Here is a 26286-nt window from a genome sequence, read left to right on the forward strand (position 1 = left end):
TTTGGTTGGAGATGAGGGAAGTAGAGAGAGGAAAAGGCATTTACCCTGTCTGTCTAGTGTAGTATCCCCTCTCTCTCTGGACCCAGTGCTAGCACAGGACACCCACCAGAGACAGACACAAAACATAGAACACAGAACATGCAACACAGAACACTGAACACAGACTTTGTTGCAACACTATAACCATGGTATTTCTGTAACTCTTCAGCTGGTACCAGCTCTCCTGATGTTCCGGTTCGGAAGCTGAAAGATGGAAGCTTAGAAACAAATTAGCACAGTGCTCCCATCGCGGCAGACCCTGTTTGTTTGAGTTGTCCATGATGTACCCATTTTCCCTCCAGGGTTTTATCTATGCCACCCAGGGTTTTTGCTAACTTTATTGCTTGCATGAGAGTTAACTTGGTCTCTGCCACAGTGTGTTTGATACTTGGGGCTGCCCTGCCCCCTGCGGGAGCAGATCCATACTTTGAGACCACCCTCCGGACCTCCACAACACAGTGTCTGGGTCTGGCCATCCGGGGTCCGGATCCAGGGGATCCAGATCATACCAGATATCCCTGTCCCAATCATGATATGGTTCCGCACCCCCCTGGGCTTTCACCCCAACGGCGGTGACCCAGGTCGAATAAGCCCCCTGGACTGTGTTCTCCCAGGCGGACCCATCCAGTGTTATACCAATAGAATAAAAACCAGCAGGATCTTATTAAGAGGGATAAGGCAAAGATGCCACATTTATTGTAAATATAATGATAAAGCAAAAGATAAAAGTAAACAACGTTGTTTAACTACTTATTCCTTTCACTACTTATACCTTATACACACACACACACACACATATATATGTTCATTCACACAATCATTCATTCAAGTTCTGTATAGGTGTTAGAGTTACCAGCCTAGAAGTTGCTCATGCCAAGTTACTGGCCAGGTATCTTGGTCATGAGGCTGGAGCCGAGTCTGTGTCAGGTGCACCTGATGCTCCTGGAGGTTGGCAGCAGAACCAGAGACTCAAAGTCATCAGTCTTTAGAGTCCATTCTTATAGGAATTAATTCCTATGTTAGTCTATGGGAGCTGTTTCATCCTGCTGTTGCTGACTCAATCAGCAGATGGCACATTCCTGTCCAAAGTGGCACATTCCTGGTGGCTCCACACTGTCCAAAGTTTGTGTTTCTCATCCTTCCAGGTGATGGGGTGCAACCCAGTTTACCCTCAGGGGGTTGTCTGGTGGTCCTACTTGACACATTCTTTGTCCATTCTTTGGCCGATGGATACTCCCTTTCTAGGCTGGCACCTCCCTAACCATTCATGTACATCAAGCATTCATCAACATACATTCCATATCTTAACCATATTTTAATTTACTGTCTCTACCACTTTCGGGGTGTGTGCTAATTCATTTGAGACTCCCGGCCCTTTAATCACAGAGGGTCGGGGTCTGTTCCTAGGAGCCGTTGCTGTTACAATGAAGTGAAAGTCACTTAACGGCTTATAGCATTTGTTTACATTGTATCAATTACTTCAAGAACAAAGTCAATGAACTTGTTTGTAAGTTTTACATAGTAATAAAGTATCTTTCATAGGACCGATACAATCAATGGTTTCTACAGGCAGTAGCTTACAAGTTTTAACAGAAGACCCAAGAGATTTTTGTACTTGGTGAAACTATTGGATTTTAAAGTGTGGGGGACAAATTATGGGGGGTTCACTGTCACTTGGGGGAATCACTGTTAGTACTTTCTGTAATATCCCTACACCAGGACCAGATCCTTCAGGCAGGTAACTGCCTGGCACAGAGCGGCATTCTCTACTTCCACAGTCAGAACCTGTGCCTTCCACATATCCCGTTCCTTCTCCAACTCATGAATTGTACTCCCAGGGGTCTGCATCCAGGGGTCTGCCCCTTTCTTTTGGAACCATTCTAACAACACCTCAGGCAGCGGCGCCGCTCCCCATGGCAGGGGGCGTGTCTTCTCACTCAGGCTGCTTTGCCTTTTCCTTCCCCTTGCCCCACAGTGGCATACTTAGCAGCGGCGTCCTTTTCTTCCTGCAGTGGGTTGCTAGCCTACCACTTTTCATGCAGGCTCAAGCCGGACCCACTCAAGAAGCTATTAGGGGGTACCAGGGGGGTTACACCTAATTCTCTCCCTTGTCCTACGCAGGCACTCAACAGTGGCGTCCTTTTCTACCTGAAGTGGGTTGCTAGCCTACCACTTTTTCACGCAGGCTCGAGCTGGACCCACCCAAGAGACTACCGGGGAGGGGGCACCAGGGGATTTACACCTAATTCTCTCCTTTGCCCTACACCAGCACTCAACAGTGGTGTCCTTTTCTCCCTGCAGTGGGTTGCTAGCCTACCACTTTTTCATGCAGGCTCGAGCCAGACCCACCCAAGAGACTACCGGGGGGCACCAGGGGGCCTCTATTCTTGGGTCAAATCCTCCACTAAGCTGCCCGCATTCTCCAACATTAATGTTACCCAAACTTGGGCCAGCTATTAAGCTTAGGGAGGACTAATGACCCACCAGAGTTTGGCAGAAAGCAGCACGTTTATTATATTGATAGCTATGCTCAGAAGAATGGGGAGTGGAGGTGTCACACTCACACTCGCATACTCACGCTCCCAGGACAGGCACGGCACTGGAGATGTCAGGATCCTTCAAGGTAAGTGTTCCACAGCGCAGCGATGGATAGTGCGATGAAAGTATGTCTTCCTGAGGCACGATGGAATGCAATGCAGCGAACCACTGGCCAGGCGGTCCGGGTGAAGGGCCTTTATGGGAGGTACAAGCAGGGCCAGCTTTAGGAAGTGCGGGGCCCAATTTGAACATTTTTGGTGGGGCCCCAGCAGGGATGACTAACAAAAAAAAAAAAAAAAAAAAAACACCTGTAAAAAAAACCCTTTCATTTCTTCCATGTATTATTTACTTTCCATAACTATATAAATAATAAAATTATATATTATGTACATTTCGTTATATATGCTGTTGATCGGTTATTAATGAGCTCCGTTTCACATGTGTGGGTCCCTGCCACTCCCTGGGGGGGTGTGCACGTGTGTGGGTCCCAGCTGCTCCCTGCCCCCCTCATTGAAGCAGGTGTGCAGGGTTACTGCCCTGGGAACTGCAGGGCACCAGTGGACATGGGGCTGGCTGGAGGCAGGGCAGGGGCTGACTGGAAGTAGGGTCTGGCTGCAGGCAGGGCAAGGGGCGCAGGGCTGGCTGGAGACAGGGGTGTGTGGGGTGGGGTGGGCAGGCTGGCTTCAGGCAGGGCCGCAGGGGGGTGCAGCAGGAGTTGGCAGAGCTGGCGACAAAGGAGTGCGGGACTGGCTGGCTTCAGGCAGGGGGGTGCGGCAGGGGTTGGCTGGAGACAGGGCAGGGAGTGCAGGGCTGGCTGCAGGCAGGGCAGGGGCTGCAGGGCTGGTGTGGGTAGGGGGGGTGTGGGGCTGGCTGGCTTCGGGCAGGGTCGCAGGGGGGTGCGGAAGGGGTTGGCTGGAGACAGGGCAGAGGGTGCGGCAGGGGTTGGCTGCGGGCAGGGGGTGCAGGGCTGGCTGGAGACGGGCTGGCTGCGGGCAGGCCATGGGATGCGGGACTGGTGCGGGCAGGGGGTGCAGCAGAGGCAGCTGAGCCCCCCACTATCCCAGGGCTCTGGGGGCTATTTAAAGGGCCCAGGACTCCCCTGCTTCTACTGCCCAGGCCCTTTAAATAGCCAAGGGAGCCCCACAGCTCTACCTCAGGGCTCCAGCAGTGGGGCTCTGGTGGCAATTTAAAGGGCCTGGCCCTTTAAATTGCCCCCTGGGAAGCCGGGCCACCCGGGTACAGCACACTGGCTCTTGACAGTACACTGTACCGAGGCTTGGGCACGGGGCCCTCTTAGGCACGGGGCCCGATTCAGGGGAATTGGTTGAATTGGCCTAAAGCCGGCCCTGGGTACAAGCTTGTTAGTGCACTGCCAAGCACATGGCCCCTTCCCCTTTTAAGGACCTGCTCCTCATGGCTTGTGACTAGAGATGATTTGGCTGCATCTGGTGCGTCACACTCCACCATGGCCATTGCACATGCAGTGTCCATGCATTGGGTGTGTGAGTGCTGCCTAATTAGAGTCCCAGACACCTTGTCTACCTGGGAGCTCTTCTGATCTTCCAGCTGTTCAACCAGCCCATTCATCCCACAAGCATTCCAGGAGGGAGGGGGAGGGGAAGGGAGAAAGCCACTTCACAGGTATTCAGAGAGGGAGAGGAGACAAAGCTGAGGGGGAAGTATAACAGACCTTTTGAGCATACGGGTTATACATAGCATAGTCACACAGAGCATACAGATTGCTGCTGCTCCTAGAACAACTAGCCATTTTGATGTTTACTATAAAGTATAAAGCAAAACCAACTAAGAAAGAAAAGACCCACATCTTTGATTTAACATGCTGTGATGCTGCGTATAAGAAAGATAATCATTTGTATCCGTGTTGCTACCGCTGTTATGCAATTGCAACAAATCTTGTAGGAAGTATGTCATATAAGGTGTCAATGGAAAAGTTACAGTTGATCAAGTATGAATATCCAGGTTAAATCCATGTATCATCTTTGTATCTAAAGCTATGAATTTTGGCTATGTGTTGCTATCCCAAATGTGTTTGTTCCTGAGTGACACCTCTCAGATACATTTACCTCGAGGCTAGACAGCTATGTGTTGACCCATTAAGAACAGGTCACTCTAACAATGGGCCACTGAGGAAACTCATCCTGCCCAGTAGGTCTTCCTGTGGACTCCTGAAATACCGAGGTGCCAATGGCCAATCCCTGAGAGTCAGCAAACCATGTAAGGACATGTGATTTGCTCATGTGATCCTGAACTCCATTTTGGCCCAGTAACTTTCCATAAACGGGCTGTCGACAGGGGCGGCAAGTTTTATAGGCCTGTGGTGCCTGGGCTCCAGCAAATTCAGGGCCTGAGGGGCCTGGCTCCACCAATGTTCAGGGTCAGAACTCTCCCCTGGCCTCGCCTGCTGCCCCTGCACACCTTCCCTGAAGCGTCCCCAGGACCCCCTGCAGCTCTGCCTAAGAGTCCTTGACACCATTTGATCCTCCCGCCCCCAGCTATTGTTTAAAGACAGAGATGATTACATTCAATTGAGAATCTTTTATTTTCTTATGGATCACTAGAGTTGAAATCACTGATGATCAGGGCTAAGTCTAGGCCTGATGTGGGATAGTGTGTCCAGCTGCCCAGCTGCATTAGCAGAGAGGCTCCCCCATTAACAAGCTGAAACCTCTGAGAGCTGTGTTAAATGGTGGGTAGAGTCCTGCAAATCTATGGATATCCTCTTTATATATGTAGACCATTTTTTGTGGATCACAGATCAGATGCAGATACAAATTTTGTATCTGCTCAGGGCTCTAGTGGTGGGTGGGACCTCAAGACATCACAGAGGTTGCAGCAGAGAGGACAGTGGAAGAGTGAATGACAACACCGCGGCTGATGGTTGGGTGAGTGACGATGGAATGGCTGACAGTGCAGCAACACAGTGAGCGATGACGCAGCGGCAGAATGGACAATGGCACAGCGCCCCGTGGCAGAGTGAACAACGGCACAGCAGCAGGCAGCGACACGAAGTGAACAGCATGGCAGCAGCAGCTGAAGCGTTGCTCAACGCCATGTCTCCACACACACCCCGTCCCCAGTGTGGGAGGTGATCTCATGCGAACGTACCTCTGAACTCTGGGTCTTCACCGACCAAGGACGACTGTGAGAGGGGTTCATTGCAGGCAGGGGTGGCAGGTTTGTAGAAATTTAGGTGGTGCCCAGAACCTGCCCCCCCAAAACTCTGCCTCCCAGCTGCTTAAGGCTCTTGGAGGGAGTTTGGGTGGGGGAGGGGATCTGGGGTACAGGCTCTGGGAGGGAGTGTGGAGGGCTGGGGTACAGGCTCTGAGAGGGAGTTTGGGTGCAGGCTCCAGGCTGGGGCAGGAAGTGGGTGTGCAGGAGGAGTGAGGGGTGCAGGCTCTGGGATGGAGTTTGGGTGCAGGCTCTGGGATGGGGATGGGGGTATAGGAAGGGGTGAGGGGTGCAGGCTCTGAGAGGGAGTTTGGAGGTGTGAGGGGGTGCAGAGGGAGGGGGTGCAGGCTCTGGGAGGGAGTTTGGGGATAGGAGGGGTGCAGGGGTGAGGGCTGTGGGGCTGAGGATGAGGGGTTTGGGGTGTTGGAGAGGCTCAGGGCTAGGGCAGAAGGGCAGGGTAAGGGCAGCCTGCCCTGCCATTAGTGGCTGGGGGGCACTAGGACCCTGCGGCAGCAGTTGATACCGGGAGCCAGCAGAGCAGAGTCAGCTTAAGCTGCAGGCTCCGGACCTGGGGAAGGTAGCGGGGGCAGCAAGTGGGGGCTGAGGGACACTCGGGGGAGGCGCGTGGGGGTGGCAAGCAGGGCCGGGGGTGAGACCCAGCCCCAAACATTGGTGGAGCAGGGGCCCCAGGCCCTGAATATTGCTGGAGCCCGGGCACCCCGGGCCCATACAACTCCCCACCCCTGATTGCAGGGAGAGGGGCATGGCGTGTTAAGGGAACATTTGTTTCTCGGACTTTCACACTTCAAGGCGAGAAGCTGAGGGAAAGATCACTGCCCAACATACTCCGTGGGTGGTTTTTCTCATGGTCATGTTTTGGAATCATGCTTGTGGTGTTTTCCCAAATTAATGCCAGGTTCCTTTCCTCTTTTTATTAAAAGTTTTCCTTTCTATACACAGATTCAGTGCTTGTGAGAGGGAAAGCATTGCCTCCTAGAAGTGCCTAGGAGTAGTGTATAATTTTCCCACTTTACTGCATGGGCCTCGAGCTACCTCTGTGTTGTATTGTCAAAAGGAACCCCTAGATATTGAACCCAAGAAGGGTTTCATAAATAACACTTCCAGTCTCTGACCAGAAATGCTCCCTGTCCTATTTGCATCTGGTAGTGGTAACATGGACACATGGGCATTGATATAGATCTGGTTTGGTCGTAAGTAAATATGCAGGATTCTAGACTGCCCTAGTACTCCTGAATGTTTGTTTACTTACCATGTGTAGTTTGCAAATGTACTACACATATCTTGTGGAACATACAAATCGGTATAGGGTTCCAGTAAAGATGTCTTGCAACCTCCAACTACTATGACACTTGATGACCTTGCAAGTATATCATAAGATCTGCAATCATTTTATATAGTGAATAAAATAATCGGAATATTGTTTCAATACAACAGTAGGAATAACAAAATACATGCAGCAGAATTTAGCAACCTACTAAAAACTTAGCAATCTTTTGTAAAATAAAAAGTGCAGAAAAATTACAGAATAATTACAGAATAATTACAGAATAATTTTTCTGTTCATGTGCAGAAAAATTACAGAATAAGCTACATTTACGCTATCTGGTTAATAGATGGACCATATTCTAAATGCGATGTATAAAAGCTAGTTTAAACTTGTTCAACGGGGCTGAAATTCACTTTACCTGCTTAGAGCTTGAGTCCTAATCACTGGTAGCTATCTGGAGCCTTATTTGAAGCCCTGCACCAGGTGAATTTCACTCTAGCTGTCACCAGAAAGTGTGCTCTTGGAAACTACTGATCCGGGCCATCTCAGTGTCACACTTGTTAGCATCTAAAATTCTGTAATCATTAAAGGGACAATCGCAGGTTGTTTAAGCCCCAAATTTAGGTTCCGTTAGTAGAAATAAATAAAGAAAATCTAATATGAATAGAAATCTTAAGAATTTTTAAAAAAGCAAGAACCTGAACACGGCACCATTTTGCCAAGGCATAAGATACGCAAAGTGAAACTGAAGCGAGACTAACCGGGACTCGCCCTGCTCCCCACGCTGGTTCGCAGCCAGTGTCAGCAGGAAGCAGCAGACGGCAGCGCTCCAGGCAACAGCGAGAGGAGACTCGGTGAGCAGCAAAGATGGGGGCTAGGCGGAAGGGGCAGGCAGGGATAGGAGCAGAGTTGGGGACAGAGCAAGAGTGGGGGAAGCTAATTGGAAGCGATGGAAGCTGGGGGAAGCTGCTCTGGCGCCCGACCCCCCACCATAATACTTGAAGTCCCAATGCTTGCTTCCCAACTACCATCCCTCCCCATCTGGTCCAGGCTCTCCTGCCCTATCCCAGAGTTAACCAGTGCACTTCCGCCCTCCGCCTTCAAACATCTTACTCCACGTGCTTCCCACTGACTCGCTCCAGAACCCGAATCCCCACCGATTTCTCCAGTCACCCTGCCTTCTCCAAGCCTTTCCCCCACCACCCGCTTCTGCAGGGCACATAGGATAGGCTCCTGCCGCATCCCCACGCTGCTGGGGAACACCCAGAGAGGGAAGTCCGTGAATGCCACCGCTGAGAAATGTCCCACACCAAGCTGCACCAAACCTAGCCGCTCTGAATTGAATTAACAAGACGAGGTCCCCTTCATATACCACAGTCCAGGCACGATACAGCCAACACACGTGTGTGACACACACACACACACACACTATTTCTGTGTATGACACACAAACGTTCTGCCCATAGCAGGATGTTGGAGGGGTCTGTCGCTCGGTTCCAGCGCCCATGTTTCTACACAGCTCAGTGGTTCTAGCTTTGCACGTCACATTTTTTTGCATCCTAGCAGCTGCAGCTGCCCTTTCTCTCAGTGCAAAGCGAAACTTGGCTGCAGCACCAGGGCAGAGTGTGGCCGGACCCCCCCCCCCCCCCTCCTGCCCTGCAGAATTTAGCTCCAAGGAGAACTGAGTGCCAGCGCGGGGTATTTGGTGCGCTCCACTTCCACCTCCGGGGAGGGAGCGACGGTTTACTTCAGGGAGAAACGAAGGGGCAGCAGAAGCGATATGTAACATTCTCTCTCCTTGCTGTGGTGAGAAGCTGGGGCTCAAGGCTGTTGCAGCTGCTTCTGCTTCTGCAAAGAAGGAAGAAGCAGCCCGGACATCACTGTTTTAAACGCAGTCTGCTGATCGCCGCAGTTAGGAGCACAGAGCAAAGCACAGAGGCTGCGGGGAGAAAGTGCAGAGCAACTGAAGCTGCCCAGCCAGTAAGCAGGAAGCAAAAGGTGCTGAGTGGAGAAAGGCTTTATTAACTACAGCACTCACTTCAGTGTTTAGGGTGGGCCTAGGAGAACCTGCATACGGTTATTTCATTGTTGTTGTTTCCCCTCCCGTACTGATTCTTTTGCAAATATTTTCTGTGTGCTGTACTGTTTCCTCTTGTGAGGAGGAGGAAGTGGGGATTAGACAGCATTAGTAACTGCTGGTTTTGGTTAAATGCTGAGAAAACATCCTACTTCCAGGGTAGGGTTGCCAACTTTCTAATGGCAGAAAACCAAACACACCTGCCCTGCCCCTTCTTCGAGGCCCCGACCCCCCTCCTTCCATCGATCCCTTGCTTGCCCCAACCCTTGCTCACTCGCTCATTTTCATGAGGCGAGGGCTGAGGCAGGCGGTTGGGGTGCAGGAGAGGGTGAAGGCTCTGGCTGGGGGTGTGGGTTGGGGGGGATAGAAATGAGGAGTTTGGGCTGTGGGAGGGGGCTTCAGGCTGGAGGAGGGGGTTGGCATGTGGGAAGGGGTGAGGGCTCCGGCTTGGGATGTGGGCTCTGGGGTGGGGCTGGAGATGAGGAGTTTGGGGTGCAGGAAGGGGCTCTGGGCTGGGGAATGGGGCTGAGGGGTTTGCGGTGTGGGAGGGGGCTGAAGGCTGGGGGTGTGGGCTTTGGGATGGGGCCGGGAATGAGGTGTTTGGAGTGCGGGAGGGGGCTCCAGGGCTGGAGCCAAGGGGTTTGGAGTGCAGGAGGGGGTGCGGGTGCAGAGTCTGGGTAGTGCTGACCTCAGGCGGCCCCCCGGCATTTCCCGGGGATGGAGGAAGTCCACGCGACTCCCAGGAAGCGGCCAGCATGTCCCTCCAGCTCCTATGCGGAGGGAGCTGCAGAGCTGACACTCGGGGTGGCGTTTGCAGGCAGCGGCAGCACACAGAGCCCCCCTGGCCGCCCCTCCACTTAGGAGCCGGAGAGACATGCCATTGCTTCCCAGGAGCTGCGTAGAGCCGGACACAGAGCCTGCCTGCCCCACTGTGGCCAACCAGACTTTTGGCAGCTTGGTCAGCTGTGCTGTCCGGAGGTACCAGGCTCCCTTTTCGACCGGGTGTTCCGGACCTGTGACGTGGATGTTTTAAAATAAAAAAGAAAGAAAATGTTCATATTCTTTAAACCACCTCATGTGGAGAAAGTTTTAATTAACTTTGTGCCCTCAAGCTTGAAAATTATGGGCTATACAATTAATAATAACTGTGATGCTGAAGAGGTAATAGGGAGGTTGTTTCTGTATGTCCTACCCTCTTAGTTAGCTTCAGGAATAATAAACCCTTTAGAAAGTGGTCTAATTTTGTTCAGAAGTTGACCGTGCAATTCTATTCACAAGATGATCTTACAAGCTCTTTCTCATGCAAGTTGTCCCGTTTACTAGACTAAGATTTTGTAGTATTATGCCCTATTTTTTTTTTTTTTTTTTTGGTGTCTGATATTCCAATTTGCTAGAAAAACAACATTGTTGAGATTCCATCTGAGATCTTTTCCATTCGGCTCATCCAGAACGCTTTGTCCAGTTCTGGGAAAACACTTTATCCAGTTCTCTGGAATCCAAAAACTCATTTCAAATCTAGGCTTGTCACTGAGGTTTCTTTATTGGCATTTCAGAAAGCTGCAGCTCAGGTGATCAGGTCCCGTGTAGTGGAGTAGGTTAGGGACCATCACAACTCCAAAGTACATCGTTATAAATCAGATTATATACAAGTTCTAAAACAGACTAACACATGTGTATTACATTCTGCACTGTATCACAGGCTTTATGATTGGCTTGCTAATTGTGTGAACCAGGCCCTGTATAGATCATGAGTGAGGGTACGATTTTGTCACGGTAAAATTAAGCCAAATTCACAGAACAGTCATGGTAAAAATGTACAAAATCAGGTTATGGTCACGGCGGGACTGAAGTTGAAGTCTGAGCCATACCGCACAGGGGTGAGAGCCAAAGCTTGAACCCCGCCTGGGGAGGGGAATGCACTGATGGAGCCCTGCCAAAGTCACGGAGATCTGTCAAAGTCATGGAATCCATGGCCAAATTGTATCCTTCATCATGAGCTATTCATGCACTACAAACTGTGCTAGTAAGCAAAGCTGCAACTGCAAGCTTATCATACTTTACTCATCTTCTGACTATTTCTTCATCTACAGTACTTGCTATTTATTATTTACAGGGCACTTGTGAATTCATGCTTTGTCCATTGTCCATTTGTCCTGTTTCCTTATTTCTGTTTTTCTCTGTGAGTGCCAGGCCTACATATATGCTCACCTGTGATGCTGCATACATAGTTAAAACACCTCACAGAAGAGAGAAGTGTAAGAAGCAGGACTGTCTTTTTGTACACTTTGAAAAGTTTTAATTCTTTTTCAAAATATGACAATACAGAAAAAGATTAAAAAGTTCTAATTATAACAGCCAAAAGTATGCACTTGCATGTATCAAAAGTTCTGTTAATATAAACATATAATAAAGAAGAATATTTACACTATTACTGATTTTCGTTTTATTAGACAAAATAATAAAGTATGAGTACATGTACTATAGAGATAGGGCTCAATTCTCATTTACATTTAGCCCACATTATTCTGCTCCAACAGTTCCAGGCTCCTTTGTACTTCCAGGCAGTGTAAAGTGGCCTTAGTGTAACTGAGAATGAGGCCCGTAGTGGCTGGTTTGTTGCAGCTGTAACCCTTCTGCCCATCTAAGTTGGCAGCAACAAGGGCCGGGTTCTGTATCTAGGGGTTCCGTTTCAATAATGCAATGCAAAAACGGCTCGAGCCCCCACCCAGTGACGTGGGACAATTACATACCACCCTCCCGGGCGCCTCTAGGAGGCAATTCTTCTCCTCTTGCAAGCACGGAGTCTGAGTGTAGCAGAAAATATTTAATAACATGAGGCAAACAACATCAGCATTAAATTGGAAAAACACCACAAAGAGGATTCATAACACAAACCATGAGCAAAAGGCCCACCCCAGCAAATTTGGCTGTGTCCTTTCCCTTTGGTTCTTGAATCCAGCAACCCAAAAATCACCCAGAGTCCCCAAAGTCCAACACCCCAAAGTCTCTTGGGTCCAGCAACCACCCAAAGTCTCTGTCCCTGGTCAGTGCAGCCCCAGAGTAAAAAGGGGGGCACGCAGGGTGTTAAGGGGCACCTTACGTGATCCGAGGCCGGCCGGCCATCTCTCCGTGGGGTACCGCTGCAGCCTTCACCACGAGCCACTCCACTTCCTGCCGTCCCACGAACTGCTCTGCTCTACAAGCTGCTCCACTCCGCTCCCTGACCTGTGAGCCGCTTCAGCCATCCCCGCAAACAGCTCCGCTCGCCATTCCTCAAGCCGCTTCAACCATTCCCGCAAAGCTCCGCACCGCTTGCTGCTCCTCCAATCATCCCCACAAATTGCTCCACCAGCTGCTTAGCAATATAGCTTCAGGCTCCAACACTCAGTGATCTCAGCTCTTATTAACATTAGCTCTTTTGTGATTTCAGCTTTTAGTGATTTCAGCTCATAGTAGGGGAGCCCCAGTGCTGGTGCACCATTGGCCCAAAGTGAATTCAGCTCAGCAGCCTGTAACTAGACTCCTAATGGAATCAAAGTTAGCTCTGACATTCAACAGTGGAGAGAGGAAATGATACAATTGGTGTTTCAAGCCTCAAAGGGGGCCCATACCATCAGGTACAAATACCTGTCTCCATCCTCTCTCAATTCACTGGGTTTTGTAACCAATGCCCCTTGTCTAGCAAGTGCTACTTAATTACTGGTGAGTCTCTCTGTCATACAACAGTTTCATTGGCCTTGATTCACCGAATCAAGGTAACAACACTTTATTCTTCCTGCCCCAATAACAGAGAAACTGGGGATCCCACACCAGCCAAAGTAACCACTTTCATTTGCTGTTGTTTCATGCCAGGCGGGTGGGTGTGCCTATGCAAACAAGATCAGCCCCTGGAGTTCTTTTCCACACTCGCCATAATTCACCACCAGATGTCAGGATAGAGCTCATCCTGACTCTGCTTACACAGCTTTAATCTGTACCCTGTAAACTGGGCATGTATGTTTGATTCCTAAAGATTCATAGATTCCTAAAAACTCATGTCTATGTTGCCTTTTAAAACTAGTGGCAGAGAGGCCCAGAGCCCAAAGCATATGCTATGGCACTAAACTAGTGGTGGGCAACCTGCGGCCCGCGGGGCTGCATGCGGCCCATCAGGGTAACCCGCTGGCGGGCCGCGAGACAATATTTACATTGACCGTCGGCAGGCACAGCCGCCCACAGCTCCCAGTGACCATGGTTCGCCATTCCTGGCTAATGGCTGCTGCGGGAAGCTCTCAAACTCACCCCTTGCATGGATTTCAGAACCTAAGATCCAACTGGAGCCCAAACATCTACACATGATCTTGGTATATAAACTGGTGAAGGATTGTTTTAAAAATGTGTTGACAGTAGTGTTAGCAAAACATTTCAGCCAGACGGGCTTCTTGAGGAATGATTTATAAAGGCAATGGAAGTCTTGAAGAAGATAAAGAATAGTATATAGTCTACATAAAAACCAGTAAGGAAAATTACAAGGAAAAGGTATTATATTTTTACATAACTAGGGAACAAAAGGTGAATGTTTTGTGACTGTAACATCCATTGCCATTAATAGTTCTGGAAGTAAGGAAACAGGGAGTCTTTCTCTATAGCTCATCTTCTCTTTTATGTACCTGGTTGACCCTGAAGGTCAATTATCAGCCTTGACCAGGTTTTTTTATGTCAGTTCTAAACTGTTGGGAAATACTAGTTGGGAATACTGTTGGGAAACAGTAAAAAATGCTAAATTGTAGTGAAACTAGCGAGCTTTCATAAATGGGGAGATCACATATACACACACACATACAACCGTTCTCTGCAAGGATTTATTTTATTTTATTTATTTGCAGATGGGTTTCTGCTCTGTGTAACAGCCCAGGCTCAGTGTGAGTAAGAAGCTTCAGACTCCTTCCAGATATTTTGAATTATAGAAGAAGAAATGAATCTTGCAAATGACAGTGCAAAGTTCAGTGCCATTTATGACTGGGACTATGTTGTGTGGGAAGTTCGTTTGACATTACTAGCAGCTGGTTTTTTCAGCTACCTGGGAGTATTTCTTCTCGCTCACTGGCTGGCCTCATGGATCAGTGCCAGTTATCGCACTTTGTCAGCAAAGCAGAAGATCTTCTGGAATATGAATATCACACGTTGCCTGTTTGCAGTTCAGAGTTGTGGAGCTGGGTTGTGGGCCTTGCTTATAGATCCAGTTTTTCAAGCTGACCAAGTGTATGCACAGCAAAAGTGGAGCTGGTTTCATTGCTTAATAGCCGCTGGCTACTTCTTGCTTGAAAATGTAGTTATTCATGTGTCTAACATTGTTTTCAGGATATTTGATGTGTTCGAGGTAGTTCATCATTTATTTGCCTTTGGTGGGCTTCTTGGTCTGATAATTAACATAAAATCTGGACACTATCTACCCCTGATGGGACTGCTACTTGAGATGAACAATCCTTCATACTGCATATCCTTTATGCTTGCAAGGGTAAGAACATGCTGTATTAATTATGGGTGAGAGAAGTTTCCATCATAATCCTCATATTGCCTCCTCCTCAAAACAAAGCAGCAAACAAAGAAATATTGGCCTCTAAAATGGCAGATTAGTTCTGGGGTCAAGAAATAAATTTTTCTTCCAAACTTAAAATGATGTGGCCATTGGAATCCTTAATTATAACTCCCTAACAATAATTAACTATTGTCTAAAAAAATCTTTTAACTTTTTTTACCCATTTTGTAACAAAGAAACAAAAAGAAAGAAATGTTAAGAAATTAGTTTACAGACTCACTAGTTGGGATCTAGTGCACAGGAGCAAAGATGAGGTGATTAAACTCTATTTTTAAAAGTTTTTTTTTTAAGACTGAAAATAGTAACATAAGAATGGCTGATCAGCTCCAACAAGCTTAATATAGACCATTACATATCTGCTGGAGATTAAAAATATGTCTATGTGTGCTCACACACAAACAAGTGTTTATGTACATTATGTATATTCTATGGATGCAGAGAGGGAGAATAGCCTTGAAGAGAGCTGCCATGCTTGTAGGGAGAGAAGAAATCAGCCCTGCTTCCCAAACCATAATCTGTTCCAAAGAGTACGTCTTAGAGATTTAAACTTAAATCCTAAAATATGCTGACTTTTTAGAACTACAGCCACAAGTCCTGGCACGATCACCTCAGCCCTTTGTATGTAAATGCTAGAGAAGTTTGAGAGTCCTGGTCTACCTGAGTGGTGTTGGCCAAAACTTTCCACATCCTGCTAACCCTTGTGCATTTTTGTCACATATGTTTTATTTTGATTGTTTTCATCCACCATCAGCTGGCTGCATCTGAGTGATGCTAGATAAATTCTGCTAGACAAAAGGTGCTATAGAAATGTGCAATCTTTTAGCATTCTAGAGAAAAATGATTGAGAGAATGTTTGTATGTCAGTTTACACTAAACACAACAGGAAAACTAAATATGTCTCTTATTTCTAGAAAACACTGACTGCCTTATCTTGAAGCTGCAATCTCATTTCTCTTTCTTTGTTGTTGTCTCTTTCAGATTGGCTGTGCTAATACCCTTTTTGGGAAGGCAACCCAATGGGTAAATATCCATATGCTTCACTGCCGCATGGTCCTTATTTATCATATGTGGTGGGTATGTATTTCCCATTGGAATGATGTGGTGGAAAATCTGGGACTTCCATATTTTATTGTTTTTTTCATGGGGTTAAGTACACTTACATTAATACTTAATCCATACTGGATATTCAAATCGACTCAGCGGCTCTTTGGTCCAGTTGACAGGAAATTTCCAAATACAGCAGTGAAAAATGCATCCTGTGAAAATTTAAATAGTGAAACATTCCAAAAGAAGAGGATATAGTTCTGCAACAGCTATTAGGGTTGCAGTAAAATATGGCCAGGAGAAAGTGGTGCAGGTTTACTAGCAAGTCCATGAAAATAGAATTGCTTACAAGAAGTCTATGAATATATTGATCTGTTTGCAGTTTGCTATCAGTGTACTATATTCATTTATCAAAAGTGTTTTAAAATTGTTGTTGTCTATCTTTAAAATATACACACACTCTTTGACTCAGTCAGGATTGGTGCCAGTAATTTGAGTCTGGGAGCCTAATGCCAGACTGGCGTATGATATTGAACCTATTGGTTGGCAAATATGAGCCCATACAAAAGTAAATATCACATGCATAAAGTTCCAGCATGGAATACAGCTCGACCTGGTTATAGTGACCTTACAGCAAGGACATCACACAGAGAGCCAGAGTGAATGATTGATGAGTGAGTAAATGTGGGGTGATCTTCGTTCGGTACCAACCCTCAGCCCATTCTAAAACACTAATTAGGTAAAAATTAGTAACCACATGCCCACTGGGCATGCTTTTAAGACATGTGACTCCTTTGAGGAAAAAGAGTATAAGAATCAAGCAAAGTAAATTACTGTGTTTGGGATTCCTTAATTGACGCTTGAAGAAGCAACACTGCTAGACAGAGTAGCCAAAACTCTTCTCCTTGGGCTCGAGTAGGACTGTGAACCAGAGGGGTCTCAAGGCCTTGCCTTGAGGGAATCCGAGACAGACCAGAGGGTTGAGAAGAACAGACCTGGAGAGAAGAAGCCGTCTATAAAATTGGTAACCACCTTCTCTGTTTGCCAAGCAGGAACTGCATGAGGCTAGTGCATGGCCTGTTTGTGTATATTTGTGAAAGAGAAACTCGTTAAGAGGAATGTATAGCTCTTAATGTATAGCTCTTAATGTCTCACATAGTAAGTGTGTGCTTAATATAACCCTTTACCATTTCTGTAACTCCTTTTCAATAAACTGCTGTGTATTGCAGATAATTACTGTGCAGGGTGGATTTGATTTAAATCAAATTGATTTAAATCATGATTTAAATCACTAGTCAGGAAGACTTGATTTAATCATGGTTTTCTATCAAAAGTGCATTCTTATTAGTTGTTATAACCTTACTACATATTCTTCACAAGTCAGAGAGATGTAGGTTTCATTTTTAGAAGGTACACACTATCCATTTTTAAACAGTGATTTATGTTCAAAACTTTGCAGATTAGTTTTACTGCTATATCAGAAAATGAATGATTGTTTGGTTATTTCATTTACCAAAGGTAAATTGGGAAGTGAACTATCTTCAATTCAACAGGTTAATCATTAATATTTGGAGGATTTTCTTGCCAGGCTGTATTAGGAGGAGAACACCACCAGACAGACATTTAAATTGTTTTATTTAAATAAAACAGCAACGTTAAGTTTTTTGGATTTTTTTCTTCAACAGCAAACATATAATATTTTAACAAAACAAGCATATGTCCGTCGCTTCTGACATTTATCTCCAGACTTATTCTCCTTGTCCAGATCTATTCTGCCCCCAACAAACTTCTATTCATCGAACTTTTTGAAACTTTGCACTTTTAGAGAGAGATAAGAGATTGACTCTGTGGACACAAATTTGCAGAGGGGCAATAGGGTTGAGGTCTGTTATTTCTCACCTCTATATATTATTTATTTAAAAATATTTTTGATGTTAACAAGCATGTTATCTCTGGAGACACAAATCCACAGTCTGAGAACTGCAAAACTAAGCATCTCTGATGGTATCTTCTAGACTGAACATTGAGTCCCATTGGGTAGATAGAAAGATTAACCTAAATAATCTATACAGAAGCCTGTGGAACCCCATAAGATTGGGTCCCTAATCCATGAACTATTGGAACTCATTTACAAAACTTTTCCTAAACGTTACATGAATATATTGTCTCATACTATAGAATTAGAATTTATAATCCACCTCTAGGAACCTCTGTCTGCAATGTCCAGTTATGCTGGCTGGACACTGCAAGCTTATATGAGTTCATCAATTTAACAAAGAAATTGATATGTACCAGGCTTGTTATCCCAAGGGGAGTCTCTGACACGCTTCAAACAAAATGCACTGCTTCAGGTAGAATAAACAAACATATTTATTAACTACAAAAGATAGATTTTAAGTGATTATAAGTCAAAGCACAAGAAGTCAGATTTGGTCAAATGAAATAAAAGCAAAACACATTGTAAGCTGACCTTAGCACTTTCAGTGCCCTTACAAACTTAGATGCTTCTTACCACAGGCTGGCTGGTTGCCCTTCAGCCATCCTCTCCCACTTTGGTCAGCGCTTCAGTCACTTGGTGGTGGTGTCCGTAGATAGAGGTGGAAGAGAGAAAGCATGGCAAATGTCTCTCCCTTTTATCATATTTTTTCCCCCCTCTTGGCTTTGCCCCCCCCTTCAGAGTCAGGTGAGCATTACCTCATCGTAGTCCCAAACTGACCAAGGGAAGGGGGGTGACTCACTTGAGAGTCCAACAGATCCTTTGTTGTTGCCTAGGCCAGTGTCCTTTGTTCCTGTGAGGCTGGGCTGGGTTTGTCCCATAACTGCCCTGATGAAGTGTGAACTGCCCGTCTGCTCCTGGAAAGTTTTGCCTGGGCTTGTTTTAAGCCATGAGGACACATTTTCAGCCTCATAATTATATACATGAAATTACAACCTATAACATTATTATAACATCACTATAACAACAATGCTCAGTGCAACATGAGCCTTCTGAAGATACCCGACATGACAAACTTTTAATTGGATACCACACAATCATATTATAAGGATGAACATGGGGGTGCAGGGTGTTCCTCCGAGGTACAGTGTGTCTTCTCTTCCCTTAGTCAGTGATTAACCCTCTTGCAGTAAACTATCTTGAAGGAAGTTTGTGTTATAGTTCTCTTGGCATCCAGCCATTAAGGCCATGAGGCAGCATGCCTCAGTTTTCCCCTCACCCAGCAAACCAGGTTTGTTATGGTTTCTCCACTGTGGTAAGTTTTAAGTCTGTTTACAGGTATTAATTGAAAAGTAGCATTATCATAAGGTTTAACATCCATGTTAAAATTCTTATCCCTAAAACTTAACATTAATACCAAAATTTTCATCACAGATGTCCATTTACAAGTATCTTTATGATACCACGCCCTCTGTTCAGAAATTCTAGTTTGAGATTAGTTTGTTCATTACCTATAGTGTCCTTTGACTCTCTCCCATGTAATCAGTCACTGGCTTTTCTTTCCCTCTACTGTTCCCTTCTGTGTGGGCTCTTAATTTAATCATGTTTCCGGAATTTTGATATCTCAGGGTCCAGCAAGATAAAGGTCCGGGGGGATCCTGCACATTCGCTGGCCCTTTGGGGAACTGTGTCCCAACCTCAGGACTGTACATATGCAAAAAATCCAGTTCCCTTTTTGGGGTTACCCTGTTGTGATGGGGTGTCTGCCCCACCCCCCCATGCTAGAAGGGGCTGCAGCAGGCCAGTGTGCCTCTGCAGCCCGGCAGCCAATAGAGAAGGGCTTATTGGGAGCCAATCAGGGCCTGGATTGGAGACAGCCAATCAGGGCCAGGCTCAACCCTATAAAAAGGCTGCTCTGAGAGAAGAGAGTGAGTCTGTCCCAGACCTTCAAGGAGGAAGGTCTGTCTCCTGAGCAGGGCTCAGGCTCAGGGAAGCAGAGTGGAGCTTCAGCCTGATATCTGCCAGACTACCAGCCCTGAGTAGAAGGGCCTAGAGGGTGCAATAGGGTCAGAGGGAAAGTGACCCAGGGAAGGCTGAAGGCAAGGGGAGAGAAGGAGGGCCGAGAGGCTGCCGTTAGAGGGTCTCTGGGTCGGGACCCAGAGTAGCGGGCGGGCCTGGGCCCCCCCCTTTCCCCCTTGTGCTGCCCCGGGCCATGGAGCAGTGGCCGAGTCAGGCTGCAACCTGCCCCCTGATGTAAGAGGGGCTAGACTTGGGGGTTGTGGCAGGCCAGTGCAAAGACTCCTATTTACCCCCCTCCCGGAAGGGGGTCTGGATGGACTAAGGGGCACTGCCGGAGGGCAGTGGTCCGGAAGAGGACGCCACAAACCGGAGAGCGACGCGGGTCCACACGCCAAGCGAACGCGAGACAATGGACAGGACACTACCAGGAGGGGGCGCTCCACTGGACAGAGCTAATTCCCAAGACAACCAGTAGCAGGCGCCATGGGTGAGTCCTAACCCCGTCACACCTGTGTTTCCCCCTCCCAGCACTGAGTCCTTCCCTGTCGCCTAAAGGACCGTGATCTGTGGTCTCTGGGCTAAGTGTGTTTATCCTTTGACCAGGTGCACCCTTTCCTAGCAGCTTTCCCATAACTGCTTTCTGTGTCTCAACAGCGTGGGAAAAGACACCCCCTTCTCTGTCAGTTGGGATATCTGTATTCTCACAAACTATCACCTGGCAACTTCCTGTCTCAACTCCTCTGTTATCACAGGCATTGGAGCTGCATTTTGATTTAAAGAGACAGTTACTTTCCAAAAACTTATCATAAATAGCATCCTAAAAAACTGGGACTTGGATTGGGGAACCCTCCACCATCCCTTTCTCTGTCCCTGAGAAGTCAGCTATGTGACTGCTCCCCTCCAGGAAGTTGATCACAGGCTGAGTGTCTGGGTGCACAGTTGCTGACTTAGCCATTTAGTCCTGGGCATCCTATCCCAAGTGACCAGTGAGGAGACACTCCTGTACTCCCGCTATTCCTTCCCCAGTTTCCTCCTCTGAGATCCCCTCTAAGGGCAGGTCTTCACTACAGGGGGTTCGATTTAAGATACGCAAATTCAGCTACGCGAATAGCGTAGCTGAATTTGACCTATCGGAGCCAACTTACCCCGCTGTGAGGACAGCGGCAAAATCGACCTCCGCAGCTCCCCATCGATGGCGCTTACTCCCACCTCCACTGGTGGAGTAAGAGCGTCGATTTGGGGATCGATTGTCGCGTCCCGACGAGACGCGATAATTTGATCCCCGAGAGATCGATTTCTACCCGCCGATTCAGGCGGGTAGTGTAGACCTAGCCTAAGACACATTTCTCTGTGCAACCTGAGAAGGGGTTCCTCCCTTGTTCAGCTGCAAAACCCTGCCGGCTAACACCTGGGACAGTTTCCTTAATCACTGACAACACCTCTCCTGCCCCCCTTTCCCCACCCCCCCCCGATCCTGAGGGCATGTTGCCTTCTGCGGGAAAGGAGCTAGTCTCAGCCCCTCCCATACTTGGAAGCACACTGTTTCCCTGTATTAGAGTCACAGGAATCCTCACCCACCTCAGTGGTTTCTGAGATTCCCTGCCCTCTGGTCTCTCCTCCGGGACACATTTGCTCCCTAGAGCCGGATCTGTCTTTGGTTCAGCTGCAACTTGCTGGCAGCTAACAACCTGGACAGTTCTCTCCCTGGCAGGCATTACACTCCCATCCCTTCCTGATGTGGTGATGCCTCCAGTTGCAGTGCAGGCGCTGATCTCAATCACCCTCCCACCGGGGAGAATGTGGCTTTCCCCTGTTGCAGAAGAATCAAGGCGACTCTCTCCCATTCTCTCAGCAGTTCCTGAGACCTTACCCTTTTTCTTGCGGGTCTCAGCATAAAACTCCCTCCTGCTGCAGGAAAATACTTTAACTCTGAGCTACACCGAAAAAATCATTACCAAGAAGTAGGTTAATTAGGAGGTGTTCCATTACCTCCACAATCAAAACACTTTCCAAACATTCCCACAACACATGGATTTTAACTAGTGGTACAAGGAATCTGCTTTTGCCCACCCCCACAATCTCTGTCATTTGGCCAGGTAACATACTGGCCTTTGGGGCCACACTCTGTTTAACCAGAGAGATCTGGGCCCCTGTATCCCTTTGCCTCAAGCATTCCCTGCCATTTATTTGGACAACCTTAACATGCTCCATATCTGGTTCTCCAGAGGCTAATCTCACAAAACCAATATGATAGGTTCTAATTGCCTGGGGGGGGGGGGCGGTTCTGTATTGAGGACAGCAGAACTAACATGTGCTATTGGTTGCCTGCTTCCTCCTAGCATAAGGCATTTATTCCTCAGATGATTAGTGGAATTACACTGATAGCACCTGCTTTTACAATAGATATGGGATGATTTTTTTGGAAAATTTTTGGCTAACTCCAAATTTCAGCAAGTGTATGTATTCCCTTCCCCAGTTCAGTACTACAGACTTCATCTTTGCCCTCATCAAGAATGGCTTATTTATTGTAGTACCTTTTATCAGTCAATGCTTCATATTCTTTCAAACAGATCCAAAACACCCCAGCCAGGTATGTGGTTCTATTTGTCTGATTGCAGCACTCATGTGCTGTGTTCTTCACATTGAGATTGTGTTTTGTTTGTTTGTAAAATCAATTGTTATTCTTATCTACAAAACCTACCACGATCTAGCACACAACACAGACTTCCTTGTCCTATAGATTCCAGCCCATACTCTCAAGCCCTCCTCTAGATTGCCAACTGTGTCCAAGTCTTGTACATTTTTCTTCTTGTAGTGTTACTGAGAGTTCGTATACTGTGCCCTCTCTTTCTAGAATGCCCTACCGTTGATCTCAAGGAGTCTCCCACTTGATAAGCGTTTAGAAGTCAGTTTAAACTGTCTTTGAAAACATTGAATGTAGTTGGGCTCATTGTACAACAAAGCATGTTTGGATGATATACCATCTTTGGCTTGTTTGCATAAATCAGTGTTTTGTTGAAAAATTATAATTTATGTGATTCTTCAATTTTCTTGTTTACTGATGAAATGGCTGCTTCTTTGCTGTTCAACATTTTTCCACGGGACCTTGCAGTGATGAAATAAGCTTTGTAATATATATACTAAAAATATCATTTTGTATATTGACAGTGTTTTATTGCATATGTTAAGGATGACTACATGTTCAGCAACTAGGAATAACTGCAGTATACACTTCTCTTATTAACACTGTTTATAAAAGAATAGGTAAAAAAACTGCCCACTTTTAATGTATTATGAATTGTTAATATCCATGCAGCTTCACAATGTTTGTCTTGTATACAGGTGATTAAAAAATGTACCACTTTCAGATTGTTCCTTTAGTCTGTGTATCTGTGTCCTGTGTCTGAGTTAGGCCCTGATCCTGAGGACATGCATGTTAGTAACTTTACACATGTGCATAAGTATTTTCAAGTTTCTCTTAACTGAAGAGGAAGAGATCTAGTGAAATAAAAGTTACAGTACAAGGTTAAAGAGATACTATCCCAACCTTTTCAAAAAATAGCATTAGCTTGTTTTTAAAGTTTTGACTAAATGAATTGCTCAGCATGCAAAACAACCCCAACCAACTTCCTGAGTTTGCTAAAGTCAGGAACTCTTGAATAGAGTGGCCTTGGTGCTTGGCATCCAGGCAGAAGAGGTATGTGAGAGTTCTCACAAGTTGGTGGACATCCTAGCATATGACATTCCAGCTAGATTTGTTCTGCCAATCAATGAAGGGATCACAGAACCAGTCAAGACTCTTTGTCAGACACCCTCCTTCCTGGCTTCCACAGCAAAACAAGTTGAGAGGAGATACTTCATCCCCTTTAATGGGTATAAACATTTTTATTCTCACCCCTCCCTGGGGTCTCTGGTGGTAACAGCCACTAATGAGCAGCAAAGGCAGAGACAACAAGCCTCATGTCTAAGGGCAAAGACTCAAAATGATTTGATTTGTTTGGTCACAAACTTTATTTGTCAAGGAAACTGCAGCACAGGATTGCAAACCAACAGGTGTTCTTGAGTCAATATACTACACGCTGTAAGAGAACATTGCAAAATTCAAGGACAGATTACCAGAGGATTGTAGGCAAGAGTTATCAGTAATGATGGAGGAGGGTAAGTTGGTTGCCATGACTGCCATCCAAGACAGTCTGGATAGTGTGGATTCGGTGTCTTGAACCACACCATCAGTGATTTGCTATGAGACCGTGTTCATGGTTGCAGTCATCTGGACCATGTGTAGAAGTCCAATTTTAAGGCCCCACTCTATTCTCTGAGAACTGAAGACAGGCTTCATAGCCATAGAGATTGCAGGGTGACACTCAAATGCCTGGGAATCAACACTCTGGCAACGAAAAGAAAACAGTTTAATCAACAGCAACCTTTTAGATACCATAGCTTTGCTCCCTGTTCCCAAGATCCACCTAGAAAAAAGGGAAGGGATAATAGGAGGCACCCTCCACCGCCCTCCTCTTCAACATCAATGAGTTCATCCCATGCATAAGATGTGGGGAGCCGGAGAAAACCACACCTATATCCACACAGGACTCTGGATCAATAAATTACTCCGATTTGCAGAAATCATAGTCAACCATTTATAGTCCATTCCGTCGCATCATCAGTTCTTTGCCTTTGTTTACTAGGCCTTCCACCCACACAATTCCAAAGAGATAATCCTGGGCTGGCCGCCATGATTCAAGGCGTGCCATTTCCTCCAATTCTTATACAATTTTATATCAGTCCAGGTGGTGTTTCCTTTTCAGATGATTTGCTGTATTTTTCTTTGGAACATAAGATAGTTCTAATAGTCCTTGACCTTTTTTTTTGATTTTGCAGATGAGGAGGAGGAGAATGTGCAGCAGGCAAGCAGTGAATCCGTTCTCCCTGGCAGCCAGGACCTTTTCATCACCTTGGAGCCAATACCCTCCCAAGGTGGGATCCCCGACCCTGAAGCCAGAGAAGGCACCTCTGGTGAGTGCAAATTTGTAACTACAGTACAGGGTTTAAAAGCAATAGTGTTTAATGTTTGATTTGCCCTGAAGAACTGGGATGCATTCGCGGCCAGTACAGCTACTGGAAAAGTCTGTTCACATGTCTGGGGATGGAGCAGGAATCCTCCAGGGACATCTCCATGAAGCTCTCCTGGAGCTACTCTGAAAGCCTTTGCAGAAGGTTTTTGGGAGGGCTGCCTTATTTAATCCTCCACGGTAGGACACTTTACCACGCCAAGCCAGTAGCAAGTATTCTGGAAACATTGCAGCGCAAAGCATGGCAGCGAATGTCCTGGGTTTTGGTCACATTCAAGTAACATTCGGTCTATATATTTCTTTGTTAGCCTCAGTAGAGTGATATCATTCATGGTCACCTGGTTGAAAAAGGGGAATTTTTGTAAGAGAACAGTAAAAGGACCCCGTTCATGCTGGGCTGTTTGTGCTTGGCTAAAAGGGATCATCCCAGAGAACAGCCACGCGGTGGGGGGGAGGGGTGAAGGGATCATCGCGGAGAATAGCCATGCAGCGAGGGGAGGGGAGAAGGGAGCCCAGAGAATAGCCACGTGGAGGAGTGGGGATAGGTGTTTGCTGCACATCCACCCAAAAACTGCAGCCCCTCCTTTTAAATGTGAAACCCAACCCATTGCTTGCTCTGGGAAAGGAGGGCACTGCAGTTTGAAAACATTCCCACATATTATGAAGGTGTTAGAAGCCAAACCCACGTTTCCTTTGGCTTACCATGGCTGCCTGGAAACCAAATTCTGTTGCCCAGCCATGTGTGTGTGATGTGTCACCATACCAGCAGGCGCTCAATATAAAAGGCAAAATGTGACCTTGTACCTAAAGCTCATGTGCTGTCTGCTATGAATTGCTTGATTCACTGTGAAAGAGTTTCTCTTTTGTTCTCAGAAATGTATCATCTTAAATTTTACTCTCCTTTTTAATCTCCCCCCAGGTGCAAATGTTTCTATGCTCCTCCTATCATCTCCGTCCCTGAAGTTATAGCAGATTAGAAAGTGGAAAAAAACACACTCACGTTGACATGTTTGCCAAGCTCATGCAGTCCTCCCGCACTGATAGGGCACAGCTTAATGCATGGAGGCATTCAGTGGCAGAGGCCAGGAGAGAATTAAGTGAGCTCGGAGAGCGGAGGCAGGACATGATGCTGAGGCTAATGGGGGAGCAAACGGACATGATGAAGCATCTGTTGGAGCTGCAGGAAAGCCAACAAGAGCACAGACTCCCACTACATCCACTGTAAAACCGCATGCCCTCCTCCCCAAGTTCCATATCTGCCTCACCCAGATGCCCAAGAATGCGGGGGCAGGGGGGCTCTGGGCACCCAGCCACTCCACTCCAGAGGATGACCCAAGCAACAGAAGGCTGTCATTCAAACAGTGTTTATTGTAGCTACACTAAAAATCAAAATGTGGCCTTGTCCTTCCCTCTTCCCCCACCCCAACTGGGCTACCTTGTCCATTATCTCTTTAAAAAAAAAAAATTAATAAAGAAAGAATGCATGGTTTCAAAACAATAGTTACTTTA

At 46.7% G+C, this 26286-nt stretch overlaps 1 protein-coding gene and 1 long non-coding RNA gene across 7 annotated transcripts; one reads left to right on the forward strand and one right to left on the reverse strand.

The window, feature by feature from the left end:
• Positions 1 to 705: 705 nt before the first annotated feature.
• On the reverse strand, positions 706 to 18351 carry LOC135982622 (uncharacterized). 2 transcript variants are annotated; one of them, XR_010600064.1, is made up of 3 exons: positions 18266 to 18351; positions 7473 to 7629; positions 706 to 2855 (listed from the first exon to the last, which is right to left on the reverse strand). It is a non-coding gene; the product is annotated as an uncharacterized LOC135982622 (long non-coding RNA). The 2 variants fall into 2 exon arrangements; XR_010600063.1 differs by lacking the exon at positions 18266 to 18351 and adding an exon at positions 7816 to 7924.
• On the forward strand, positions 7612 to 26272 carry LOC101939251 (protein CLN8-like). Of its 5 annotated transcripts, none has more exons than XM_065590161.1 (6): positions 7612 to 7908; positions 13997 to 14032; positions 14472 to 14628; positions 15688 to 15729; positions 24587 to 24721; positions 25697 to 26272. In XM_065590161.1, exons 3-6 carry the CDS (start codon positions 14569 to 14571, stop codon positions 25736 to 25738), a joined length of 279 nt encoding a protein of 92 aa, XP_065446233.1. In that variant the 5' UTR covers positions 7612 to 7908; positions 13997 to 14032; positions 14472 to 14568; the 3' UTR covers positions 25739 to 26272. The 5 variants fall into 5 exon arrangements, 3 of the variants coding, with proteins under 3 accessions (XP_065446233.1, XP_065446231.1, XP_065446232.1); XM_065590160.1 differs by lacking the exon at positions 7612 to 7908 and adding an exon at positions 8896 to 9034; XM_065590159.1 differs by having other exon boundaries at positions 13997 to 14628.
• The last annotated feature ends 14 nt before the right edge of the window (positions 26273 to 26286 follow it).

Source organism: Chrysemys picta, chromosome 3, assembly GCF_011386835.1.
Source record: "Chrysemys picta bellii isolate R12L10 chromosome 3, ASM1138683v2, whole genome shotgun sequence".
Taxonomy (NCBI): Eukaryota; Metazoa; Chordata; order Testudines; family Emydidae; genus Chrysemys; species Chrysemys picta.

Coding starts and splice junctions, on each gene's coding strand:
- LOC101939251 (XM_065590159.1), top strand. CDS start 14,086: ATGAATCTTGCAAATGACAGTGCAAAGTTCAGTGCCATTTATGACTGG. Junction 14,629..15,687: donor TATCCTTTATGCTTGCAAGG/GTAAGAACATGC, acceptor TGTCTCTTTCAG/ATTGGCTGTGCTAATACCCT. Junction 24,722..25,696: donor AGCCAGAGAAGGCACCTCTG/GTGAGTGCAAAT, acceptor ATCTCCCCCCAG/GTGCAAATGTTTCTATGCTC.